Source organism: Dermochelys coriacea, chromosome 8, assembly GCF_009764565.3.
Source record: "Dermochelys coriacea isolate rDerCor1 chromosome 8, rDerCor1.pri.v4, whole genome shotgun sequence".
Lineage (NCBI taxonomy): Eukaryota > Metazoa > Chordata > Testudines > Dermochelyidae > Dermochelys > Dermochelys coriacea.
The window spans coordinates 47,186,034-47,198,927 of record NC_050075.1 but is presented as its reverse complement, the minus strand read 5'-3'; the positions used below and the strand labels follow the sequence as shown (position 1 = coordinate 47,198,927).

Below are 12,894 nucleotides of genomic sequence, written 5' to 3'. Positions count from 1 at the left end.
TCGGATGCATTTGGTGGAAAATACAGTGAGGAGACCCCTCTGTATTTTCCACCAAATGCATCCGATGAAGTGAGCTGTAGCTCACGAAAGCTTATGCTCTAATAAATTTGTTAGTCTCTAAGGTGCCACAAGAAACAAATATGTCACAGTTGGATCTTAACTGACACGCAAGGAAAAACAGAATCCAGCTTCAACTTCCATAGCTGCACAGCTCCAGGAGGTTAACAGGGATAAGAACTTATTTGGTTTCATTTGCAAAGCAAACCAGCTATGGGCACAAGAAGAAGGTGTGAGGCATAACAGAAAATGTGGAAGTGGCAGAGGTCCTTAATGACTTCTTTGTTTCGGCTTTCACCAAGAAGGTTGGTGGCAATTGGACATCTAATATAATGAATGCCAGTGAAAATGAGGTAGGATCAGAGTCTAAAATAGGGAAAGAACAAGTCAAAAATTACTTAGACAAGTTAGATGTCTTCAAATCACCAGGGCCTGATGAAATGCATCCTAGAACACTCAAGGAGCTAACTGAGGAGACATCTGAGCCATTAGCAATTTGAAAAGTTCCCATGAGTAGTTATCAGTGGTTCACAGTCATGCTGGAAGGGCATACGAGTGGCCCTGCAGAGATCGGTTCTGGATCTGGTTCTGTTCAATATCTTCATCAATGATTTAGATAATGGCATAAAGTGTTCACTTAAAAAGTTTGCGGACAATACCAAGGTGGGAGGGGTTGCAAGTGCTTTGGAGGATAGGATTAAAATTCAAAATGACCTGGACAAACTGGAGAAATAGTCTGAAGTAAATAGGATGAAATTAAAAAAGGACAAATGCAAAGTACTCCATTTAGGAAGGAACAATCAGTTGCACACATACAAAATGGGAAATGACTGCCTAGGAAGGAGTACTGTGGAAAGGGATCTGGGGGTCATAGTGGATCACAAGCTAAATATGAATCAACAGAGTAACACTGTTGCAAAAAAAAAGCAAACATCATTCTGGGATGCATTAGCAGGAATACTGTAAGCAAGACACAAGAAGTAATTCTTCTGCTCTACTCCACGCTGATTAAGCTTCAACTGGAGTGTTGCATCTAGTTCTGGGCACCACATTTCAGGAAAGATGTGAACAAATTGAAGAAAGTCCAGAGAAGAGCAACAAAAACAATTAAAGGACTAGAAAACATGCCCTATGAGGGAAGATTGAAAAAATTGGGTTTGTTTAGCCTTGGGAAGACAAGACTGAGAGGGGACATGATAACAGTTTTCAAGTATGTAAAAGGTTGTTACAGGGAGGATAGAGAAAAATTGTTCTTAACCTCTGAGGATAGGACAAGAAGCAATGGACTTAAATTGCAGCAAGGTTAGTTTAGGTTGGACATTAGGAAAAAATTCCTAACTGTCAGAGTGGTTAAGCACTGGAATAAATTGCCTAGGGAGGTTGTGGAATCTCCATCATTGCGGATTTTTAAGAGCAGGTTGGACAAACACCTGTCAGGGATGGTCTAGATAATACTTAGTCCTGCCATGAGTGCAGGGGACTGGACTAGATGACTCCTCGAGATTCCTTCCAGTTCTATGATTCTATAATTCTATAAGATCAGGCAAGTTTTACATACATATGTATGAGCCTGATGAATAAGCTAGTGTGAAGTAAATAGCCTATTTCTCCTACTCTTCACTACATTTTCAAGATCTGCCAGATCATGAATGTGCTGTTCAGAGTCCAACAATAACACAACACACATTACAACATAACATGAGGTAACATAACCATCCCCAGCTAGTGTAAGTCAGCACAGCTACACTGCAACCAATCAGCTGTGAATCTGGTCCTATGTTCGGATATGTTAAAACAGGAGAAGGTATGGACAGATACTGAATATATTCTATCATCTTACCTGAATTGTAATAAAGGTCAGGTCTTTCTAGAATATCCCCTTCATGGATGTAGGGCTCAATGCGGTCATCCCCATAGAGGTACTGCTCACTCTCGTCCATCTGTCGACTCTCTACCATCTCCAGCCACTGAGAGTTGTGCCATCGGAATTTCTCACTCTGGATCTTCTTAGCCCACTCTTCATCATATTCCTGTTCAAAATGCCAAGCAGGTTTTTAACCAAGCACTGGAGAAACTATTTGATTTTTGTAGGTAAATGTGAGTGAACTTTATGCTAGTGAAAGACACAAGCTTGACAGCCTTGGATACTGAAGTCCTTTGTTTAACTTGACAGTGCATTGACTGTATAAAGCAACATGTTGCAAGTATCATGTGACACGTTGGCAAACCAGGTGCCAGCTCTTGCCAAGTCTGTAGGCGTCAGCTGAGCACCGACAAATTCATAGCTGGAAGCCAGACCAGCTCACCTATATATTATTGTTCAAGATAGGTGTTAAACTTGTAAGAATGTATTTAGTCTCTATAAAATGCTTGTACGTTGCTCTATGCATTAATCTTACTTTTATGTCTGTATCCCATGCTATAAGATAGTTTTACAACTGTAAAAATGCCTACTCTGAACTTGTGAACCTAGGCATGAAGAGGGGCTCCCCACCCACCAAGAAGGACTATCAAGACTAAATGGGCCACTGTAGAAAAACTTTGTTGATTGCGCCATGGAGAAGTTACATGCAGGAGCCCCTTGCCCCATAGTGTCAAGGCTGATTCCCCACTATGGCACTCCAAGTGCAGAAGGTGGGGGTTCGTAAGAGTTTTAAAAATTAATACTGGCCACTCCAGGCTTGTATTAAACTCCCAAAGTCACAGCTTCTCTCTGACCTTGGATGGGTAGATGCTGCCACCACCCAAATGCAAAAAAACCCCTTGGACCCAGGAAGGAGCACTTGGGAATTCCTCCCTGTGGGGTACCCTCAAGCCCTTTCACCACCCTCCCCTCTCCCACATCCCAAGCGACAAGACTCCCATCACTTCCCTTGGGAGACTACACCACAGTCTAGGAGACCTTACCAGAAAGAATCTCTCACCAGTAGGAATTTTCCCGTAACTAGTCAGCCTGGATTTTTCTTTTCTTAATTATCACTTTTGTTTATTATACCTCCCTGTACTACCCTAAACAGTTCCTTCCCTTCCTTAGTAGTGGCATACAGAATTGTGCTATGTGCATTTGAACTCAGGAAAAGATTCTGGAAATTATAAAGCAGAGGACAAAATAGAAAAAGAACTACAAGCCATCCTTTGGTAGGTTAGAAAATTAAGCAGGCAAATAGAGGTTCAAAACATTTTGATAAAATCTACCAGTACAGATTTTGCCACACCCTAATTTGTAAGCAATTTTCTGTTTAGCATCCCCAGAGACTATTCCAATAATTTAAGACTCATTTGCAATCTGTGGCCTCACTATACAACTGCTTTATATATTTAATACTGGGCGTCCAACAAAAACAAACAGCATACTGATTCTAGAAGATGAGTCCAAGATACAAAGTTCAGGCCTGAACTGAACTTCAAGTTTGGAGGTTTAGGAGCAGCCCATTATGGAACTGAAGGCCAGCTATTAAATTTGGATCTGGTTCAAAACTTTTTTGAAGTTTGGTGTGTTCAGATCCTGAGCTAAGATGCATGATCATCTCTAGATTATTTAATGAAAAACCTAGTAAAACTTGATTTCCTCACACTAGTAATACTATTCCCAAAGCTGGCTACACAGGAGTATTACAAAAAAGTGATGGTCTACCGATGTTGAAGTTAGCTGCGAGATAGTGCTGGTTTATAGATTCATAGATACTAAGGTCAGAAGGGACCATTCTGATCATCTAGTCCAACCTCCTGCACAACGCAGGCCACAGAATCTCACCCACACACTCCTACAAAAAACCTCACCTATGTCTGAGCTACTGAAGTCCTCAAATCGTCGTTTAAAGACTTCAAGGAGCAGAGAATCCTCCATCAAGTGACCCGTGTCCCATGCTACAGAGGAAGGCGAAAAACCTCCAGGGCCTCTTCCAATCTGCCCTGGAGGAAAATTCCTTCCCGACCTCAAATATGGCGATCAGCTGAACCCTGAGCATATGGGCAAGATTCACCAGCCAGATACTACAGAAAATTCTTTCCTGGGTAACTCAGATCCCATCCATCTAATATCCCATCTCAGGGGATTAGGCCTGTTTACCCTGAATATTTAAAGATCAATTAATTACCAAAATCACATTATCCCATCATACCATCTCCTCCATAAACTTATGGAGTAGAATCTTAAAGCCAGATAGATCTTTTGCCCCCACTGCTTGCCTTGGAAGGTTATTCCAAAACTTCACTCCTCTGATGATTAGAAACCTTTGTCTAATTTCAAGTCTAAACTTCCTGGTGGCCAGTTTATACCCATTTGTTCTTGTGTCCACATTGGTGCTGACCTTAAATAATTCCTCTCCCTTTCCTGTATTTATCCCTCTGATATATCTATAGAGAGCAATCATATCTCCCCTCAACCTTCTTTTAGTTAGGCTAAACAAGCCAAGCTCCTTAAGTCTCCTTTCATAAGTTTTCCATTCCTCGGATCATCCTAGTAGCCCTTCTCTGTACCTGCTCCAGTTTGAATTCATCCTTTTTAAACATGGGAGACCAGAATTGCACACAGTATTCCAGGTGAGGTCTCACCAGTGCCTTGTATAATGGTACTAAAATCTCCTTATCCCTACTGGAAATGCCTCTCCTGATGCATCCCAAAACCGCATTAGCTTTTTTCACAGCCATATCACATTGGCAGCTCATAGTCATCCTATGATCAACCAATACTCCAAGGTCCTTCTCTTCTGTTACTTCTAATTGATGCGTCCCCAACTTATAACTAAAATTCTTGTTATTAATCCCTAAATGCATAACCTTACACTTCTCACTGTTAAATTTCATCCTATTACTATTATTCCAGTTTACAAGGTCATCCAGATCCTCCTGTATAATATCCCGATCCTTCTCTGAATTCGCAATACCTCCCAGCTTTGTATCATCTGCAAACTTTATTAGCACATTCCCACTTTTTGTGCCAAGGTCAGTAATAAAAAGATTAAATAAGATTGGTCCCAAAACTGATCCCTGAGGAACTCCACTGGTAACCTCCCTCCAACCTGACAGTTCGCCTTTCAGTAGGATCCGTTGTAGTCTCCCCTTTAACCAATTCCTTATCCACCTTTTGATGTTCATATTGATCCCCATCTTCTCCAATTTAACTAATAATTCCCCATGTGGCACGGTATCAAACGCCTTACTGAAATCTAGGTAAATTAGATCCACTGCGTTTCCTTTATCTAAAAAATCTGTTACTTTCTCAAAGAAGGAGATCAAGTTGGTTTGGCACGATTTACCTTTTGTAAAACCATGTTGTATTTTGTCCCATTTACCATTGACTTCAATGTCCTTAACTAATTTCTCCTTCAAAATTTTTTCCAGGACCTTGCATACTACAGATGTCAAACTAACTGGCCTGTAGTTACCCGGATCGCTTTTTTTTTTTCCCTTTCTTAAAAATAGGAACTATATTAGCAATTCCCCAATCATTCGGTACAACTCCTGAGTTTACAGATTCATTAAAAATTCTGGCTACTGGGCTTGCAATTTCAGGTGCCAATTCCTTTAATATTCTTGGATGAAGATTATCTGGGCCCCCCGATTTAGTCCCATTAAGCTGTTTGAAAAGGAGTACTTGTGGCACCTTAGAGACTAAAATTTATTTGAGCATAAGCTTTCGTGAGCTACAGCTCACTTCATCGGATGCATTTGGTGGAAACATTTTTTCCAGCTCACGAAAGTTTATGCTCAAATAAACTTGTTAGTCTCTAAGGTGCCACAAGTACTCCTTTTCTTTTTGTGAATACAGACTAACACGGCTGCTACTCTGTAAGCTGTTTGAATTTCGCTTCTACCTCAGAAATGGTAATATCTACCTCCATATCCTCATTCCCATTTATCATGCTACCATTATCCCTAAGATCCTCTTTAGCCTTATTAAAGACTGAGGCAAAGTATTGTTTAGATATTGGGCCATGCCTAGATTATCCTTAATCTCCACTCCATCCTCAGTGTTTAGCAGCCCCACTTCTTCTTTCTTTGTTTTCTTCTTATTTATATGGCTATAGAACCTTTTACTATTGGTTTTAATTTCCTTTGCAAGGTCCAACTCTACTCGACTTTTAGCCTGTCTCACTTGATCCCTACATGTTCTGACCTCAATAAGGTAGCTTTCCTTGCTGATCCCTCCCATCTTCCACTCCCTGTATGCTTTCTGCTTCTTCTTAATCACCTCTCCAAGATGCTTGCTCATCCAGCTTGGTCTACAACTCCTGCTTATGAATTTTTTCCCCTTTCTTGGGATACAGGCTTCCGATAGCTTCTGCAGCTTTGATTTAAAGTAATCCCAGTAATCTACCTTTAGATCCATAAATTCTTCAATCCAATCCACTTCCCTAATTAATTTCCTTAATTTTTGAAAGTCAGCCATTTTGAAATCAAAAACTCTAGTTGCAGATTTATTTTTGTTAATCCTTCCGTTCAGTTTGAACTGAATTAGCTCATGATCACTTGAACCAAGATTAACCCCTACAACCATTTCTTCTATGAGGTCCTCGCTACTCACCAAAATTAAATCTAAAATGGCATCCCCTCTAGTCGGTTCAGCAACTACTTGATGAAGGAATCCATCAGCTATCGCATCTAGGAAAATCTGAGCCTTATTATTATTACTAGCACCTGTCTTCCAGTCTATACCTGGGAAGTTAAAGTCTCCCATGATCATGCAGTTTCCATTAGTATTTACTTTATTAAAAAGGGCTCTATCCATATCCGAATTAGATCCTGGTGGTCTATAGCACATCCCAAAGACTATCGTAGGAGAGGCTCTACTAGTTATCTTCCCCAATGTAATTTTTACCCAGACGGACTCTGTCTTATCCATTGCATCGCTTCTTATTTCTTTACATTCTACCTCATCATTGATATACAATGCTACTCCACCACCTTTACCTTTATTTCTGTCTTTCCTAAACAGCACATACCCTTTAATACCTGTAGCCCAGTCATGACTACTATTCCACCATGTTTCTGTTATCCCTATAATATCTGGTTTCACTTCCTGCACCAGTAGCTCTAGTTCCTCCATTTTGTTACCTAGGCTCCTTGCATTGGTGTACAAACATCTTAATTTATGCTGTTTGGCCTCGCTCACATTTTGTACCCTATTAGGCACAGTCATTCTACAGCCAGTATAACCTATTAGACTGGTATCCACACTGCCCTCGCTCCTTATATACATTCTTCTACCCATGGCTGTATCCTTTCTTACTTCATCTTCTTCGCTCTCAATGCTAAAATCTGGTGTGGAGATTACCTGGACATCTCCCAACCATCTCCCCCAAGAGGAAGCAACAGTACAGTCTTGTACACATCTTCCCCTACAGTGTAAAGAGCCCTTTCAATGCCAACATGTTTGTGAGAAAGACAAGGTAGATGAGATAATATCTATTATTGGACCAACTTCTATTGGTGGAAGGTACAAGATTTTGAGCTAAAGCATTCTTCTTCTGGTCTGGAAAAAGAAATCAGAGTAGGTGAGCTAAATCCACGTTGGGATAGATAGCGTCTGTGGTCACTCTTCAGTGATAAGCCACATGCTGAAACTTGCTAACACTTCTGGTAAGAGAGGCCTCGTGGTAGACTCAAGAAATGTGTGCGTGCATTTCCAAAGCCAGCTATCACATCTGTGCACAGGTTCACAGCAGAGTCTAAATGATACACAGTGGTTATCAGAGGCCTGTCAACTGCAACATACATGCACCAATAAAAGATATTCATAAATAATATTTCATGACATTCCTTCTCTGAAATGGAAGCATGCCCTAATGCATCCTCTCCATACTCTAACAGCCTAATTCACTGATTTCAATAGGTGCTGGATCAGTCCCTAAGCGTTTGTCTGCACAGCAATTAGGCACCTGCAGCTGGCCTATGCCTGTGAGGTGGGAGGGTCCCAGAACTTGGGCTCCAGCCTGAGCCTAGAAGTCTACACAGCAATGAAACAGTCCCACTGCCTGAGCCCTGCATCGGCTAGCATGGGCCAGCAGTGAGTTTTTCTTTGCTATGTACACATACGCTAAGAGAAGAGATGTGTTCCTTCCCCCACATCAGGTGGCTCTCTGAAAATAACCAATCAACTTACCTTGAGTCTCTGAGGCTTCATGGGGAATTTACCACCGTGCAACATCAGAACCATTATTCCACTGGAAATGGAGAGGTTAGACCTTTGTTTTACTTGGAAGAATGGCAGTTTGTTTTTCTCGGCATGAGGCCAAATATGGACTTTCCATTCTGATACAACATCAATACAAGCACTGTAGAACTGATCAATGAAATTGTTTTTAATTGTTCACTTTATTAATATAACTTCATAAGCAAAGTTTTATGAATGAAACAACATTCATTCATAAAACCAGTTACCCCAATAACTGGCTGAGTTTCACTTTCAATCCAATTGCTGTTTAAATCGCTGAAACTTACATTGTTTCAACATTGTAACTTCTGTTCACTGTTTGCCATTCCTTACACTTGTCCATATTGTAACTCAAACTCCATTTTAACTTGTCCCAAACTCCATTTTAAAATGCTTACTCCATGTTGTAAAAGCTTGCTGCAACCTTCATTTTTGCAAAACCCTGCTGTAATCTTATTAGTTTAGTTTAGATGTGTGAATGAGGTATGTATGGACGATGGAATCACCCTCCAGCCCCAGCTTGTCCTGATGAAATAAAGTGTAAACACCAATGGCTGAAGATGCAGACAACAGCCCTGACAAAGCAAGAAGAGTCCACCCTAAAAAGAAAAAGAACAAAAGTACAATTGAAGAAACATCAAAGCCAGGTCCTAGACTGAAAGTCATGTCTGCAACTGACGGGTAATCAGTCACACCGAACCCAGAGGCAGCGTGACACAGCAAGACCGATAGACTCTGGATTCAAACTAAAGCCTACAAAAAGGATGGATGAGATGGAAGACTTTGGAGGGTAACATTCTGCTGCCAACATGGAAGGGCATCAGTGCATGCCCAACAGAGACCCAGCTCTTCCTTGTGCCCGGCTTTCCTGGCCAGTTAGCCACCATAAGTTGTGAACCCAAGCCATGAACTCAAGCTACATTCAGGACTGGTAACTATACAGCAGCTGCAGAACACGTGTGTGTGTGTGTGTGTGTGCGTGCGTGCGCGCGCGCGCACACACACATAGGTATTAGATATTAGTTATTGGTCATAAGTTAAATTGTGTTATAATAAACGTGACATCTTGTCTTCTCCCCTAAAATGATCCTGTGTAGTTTTGTCTTCATAACAGCACCTGCCTACATTGGTCTCTACGGACATATTTGTGGTGCAAATTTGCACTTTGTAAAATATACATCTAAGATTTTTATCTCTGAGTCTGCAAGTAAACCAACTACACTAGGATTCCCCTCCACTTGGGGAGCAAGAGATCAGGATTTCAACCCAGGTCTCCCACATGGCTTTGTGTGCATATAGCACTGTGGTCACCAGGCTGGATCTGAAAACACTTAAAGTCCCTGATGGCCTCAATCACGAGACCCCAAGACTGCAACCTGAACTCCTGATTGCTGCATAAAAATGCCACATACTTAGGTGAAAGAGCACTGGCCTGGGCTGAGTTCTTTCTTCTCGTCCTCCTCTCACTTTTAATTAAAAGAAAAACTAGAACTAGCAGTGAAAAATAAACTCCTTGGAAAAGGTAAACTCATCTCTGAGAAGATTTATAAAGTGACCTGTGAAAAATGAAAGGGTGCAACTTGCAGTGATGACATCTGACCAGTATCTTGGAAACACTTCCTTTGCTGTGTCTGCGTGGGCTATCTATTATGCCAGCCCTCAGCAGCCTTAAGCTCCTTTCAAGCTTTAGAGAAACACCTTGTAACTGCCAGAGGCCATTCTGTAAATCCCAAGAAAACTATTCCCAGCAACGATGATGACAAGGGGAAAAACTAAACATAGCAAATCAGATTAATTTGTAGGAGAGTTGAATATTTTTTACACTGGCTTGTTTACTTTCAAAAGGTCCCAATAACCATCATCATTGCTCCTAAGTTCCCAATTGCAGATTTAGCAGGGTGCACATAGAAAAATCTAATGCCTTCTAAAGAACGGTGATCTTTGGTGAGACTCACTTGCATGATTTTTTAATTCAATTCCACACTATCATCTGAGCTGACTGAATTCACCATGCTATTTATAAGATGTAGCAGGGGGACATGTGGACTTTTATTAATCATCCTAAAGATATCAATTTAAATTCCCCCAACCCTGACTACCTCCTTATTCGCAAAAAGAAAAGCAGTACTTGTGGCACCATAGAGACTAACAAATTTATTAGAGCATAAGCTTTCGTGAGCTACAGCTTACTTCATCGGATGAAGTAAGCTGTAGCTCACGAAAGCTTATGCTCTAATAAATTTGTTAGTCTCTAAGGTGCCACAAGTACTAGTTTTCTTTTTGCAAATACAGACTAACACGGCTGCTACTCTGATACCTCCTTATTGTAGTACATTAAAAAAAGCATCCACAGAACATGCTAATCTCTTGATATGCTTCTTTCAGAAGAAGTTCAACACTCCACATGTACTACAACAAGTTCCATGAGATGAACTACATGCTACCCTAAATACTCCTCCTCAAACCTCAGAATAGATAAAACTAGCAGATGACTGGTGAATTCATTGGCATGGATCTGGTTGTCTCTTGATTGAATTACGTACGTTTTTTAATCATCTAAACCCCACTTTTTCCCACCTGCCCTCAGGTAATTTTGGTGCTTTTCTAATATTTTCAAAATCATTTTAAGTCTATTGACTTGGAATTACCATATCAGATAAAGAGCAAAGGTCCATTTCGTCTAGGATCCGTGTTTGGCAGTGGTCATAGATTTTAAAGCCAAAAGGGACCGTTATGATCATTTAGCAACTGACCTCCTGCATAACATAGGCCAGGGAGTCTCAATCAATAATTCCTTTATGAAGCCTCTGGCTTCTCCAGGGGATGGTACAAAAAATACCTGAGTGAACAATTATGGAAAAAACTGTACGAGTAAACATCGGCACAAGAGAGAAAATTTAGTACCATAAAACTAGAACTAAAGAAGAAAATAGGTAAACTAAAAATAAATCTCAAGGAAAAGCAACTCCCTGTAAACCCAATAGTGTCTATAATGTCCTTGAAGAGATTAATTTTGAGCCATTAAAAACCTTCTTTACTTGAAGGGTATCTTCTTTACCCAATGAATTCCCTCAGAAACAAAGTACAAAAACGATGAAGGTTATGGCACAAACCAACAGCCACTAGGATGTCCTAAGTGAAGTCTGTCAGTCTTCTTGAATATCAGACCATTGGGTAAGCAGGGGTGTAGTCTGTCTCTCTGATGTTTTTCAAATGCTGCAAGTTTAGTTATATAACGAGAAGAGAGTTCAGAGGCTGACTTTACTCTCCTCTGAGGTCCCTTAACATCACTATCTTAAGCATTCGGTTTCCATAAATCCTGGAGCGTCATGGAAGATGTATGGTTTGATTCTGCATGGAATGTGCCATCCTTTTTGAAGTCCTACATCCAGCTTTGTTTACTATTGAACCACAGAAACATTATGAAGCATTAACTGGCCTATTATCAGAGCATGCCTGTTCCCTATCAGGGGTCCCCTTTGTCACTGGCTTCCGTCACACCTTGTATCTGATTAACACACTATAGGATAACATAGAGCTACACAGATCTGTTTTGTGTTCTATCAAGCTGATGGAAAACAGATTTTCCTTTTCACTTTAATGTGGCTGCCCTCTAATTAGGTCTTTAATATGGTTCATTTAATGTGATTCCCTGTATTAAATTAAAACTGCTGTATAGTAAATTGAATCCTTGTTAAGGTTAGGACTGTAGCTGGTAAAGTGATACATTGTGTTGATGGTTGCCTAAATGGACACTTGCTGTAACAAAATGCATAGTCTGCACAAATGATTAGATTAACAGCATATTAGTCATTGCTTAACAGGATAGAGTTTTTCTGGTTAGCTATCTTTAGTGTCCAGTCCCTAAAACAAACTTCTTCCAGTCATATCCTGCCCTCAATTACATCTGTGTAACCTGCAATGATTTCAATAGGCTTGTACAGATGTAACTGAGAGCACAATTAGGCTCACTATTGACAGAAACTAGCTTTTGCCATGGCCCGTAATGTAAAATCAATGTAATGTGCAGTAAATGTAAATTAGATGTTGGAAAAGATGCATCTGTTTTAAATCTGAGCACAAACTATCTCCCGTTCTTCCCTAACTGCTTTGTGATGGTCTCCAAAACGGTCCTCTGCAGAACAAAACCACCATAAACATTTTCAAAGCAATAGGCAAGAGTCCCATATTTTATATCTTGCCTCTTCTGTGTACTGTGTACAAAGATAAATATTGAGCAATAAAAGATCCCAACTGCTATGGGAACCAGTTCAAAAGGGAGAAGTGTTGCAGTAACTTCTGCCCTGTTTTGTTTTACCTTGTGTTCAAGGAAAACTACTGCAATCAGAACTTTAGAGACAAGCTATAAAACAAGATAACAGGTCTTATCTGCTAGCAGAAATAACCACTATACTTAAGCTTGTCTAACAGTTTCTATTTTAACCCCCCGTTTTCAGTCCATAACAACTTTCTGAAACATTCACAGCTTTCCAAACTTGATCTCTCCCGCAAGGTGGGTGAGTGTATGTTTTGTCTAATCCCATACACATACACAGTGTTCACGCAAAACTGATCAGCTGATTTCCTTAGGAGGAGGAAAGAGAAAAACCAAAATTGTTTCTCCATTATGAAATGTCCCAGGCTAAATTCAGAGGGGTGGGTCAGCTGTGACTCACTATGAG

The 12,894-nt window shown here is 40.5% G+C and overlaps 1 protein-coding gene across 5 annotated transcripts in view; it reads right to left on the bottom strand.

Moving 5' to 3' along the window:
• The window catches only part of KIFAP3 (kinesin associated protein 3), a 132,818-nt gene that overhangs the window by 46,165 nt on the left and 73,759 nt on the right, over nucleotides 1-12,894 (bottom strand). For all 5 annotated transcript variants that reach the window (XM_038413461.2, XM_038413463.2, XM_043491129.1 and 2 more), the window contains exon 18: nucleotides 1,898-2,087. In XM_038413461.2, the coding sequence (XP_038269389.1) occupies nucleotides 1,898-2,087 (190 nt within the window). The remainder of the gene's footprint in view (nucleotides 1-1,897; nucleotides 2,088-12,894) is intronic.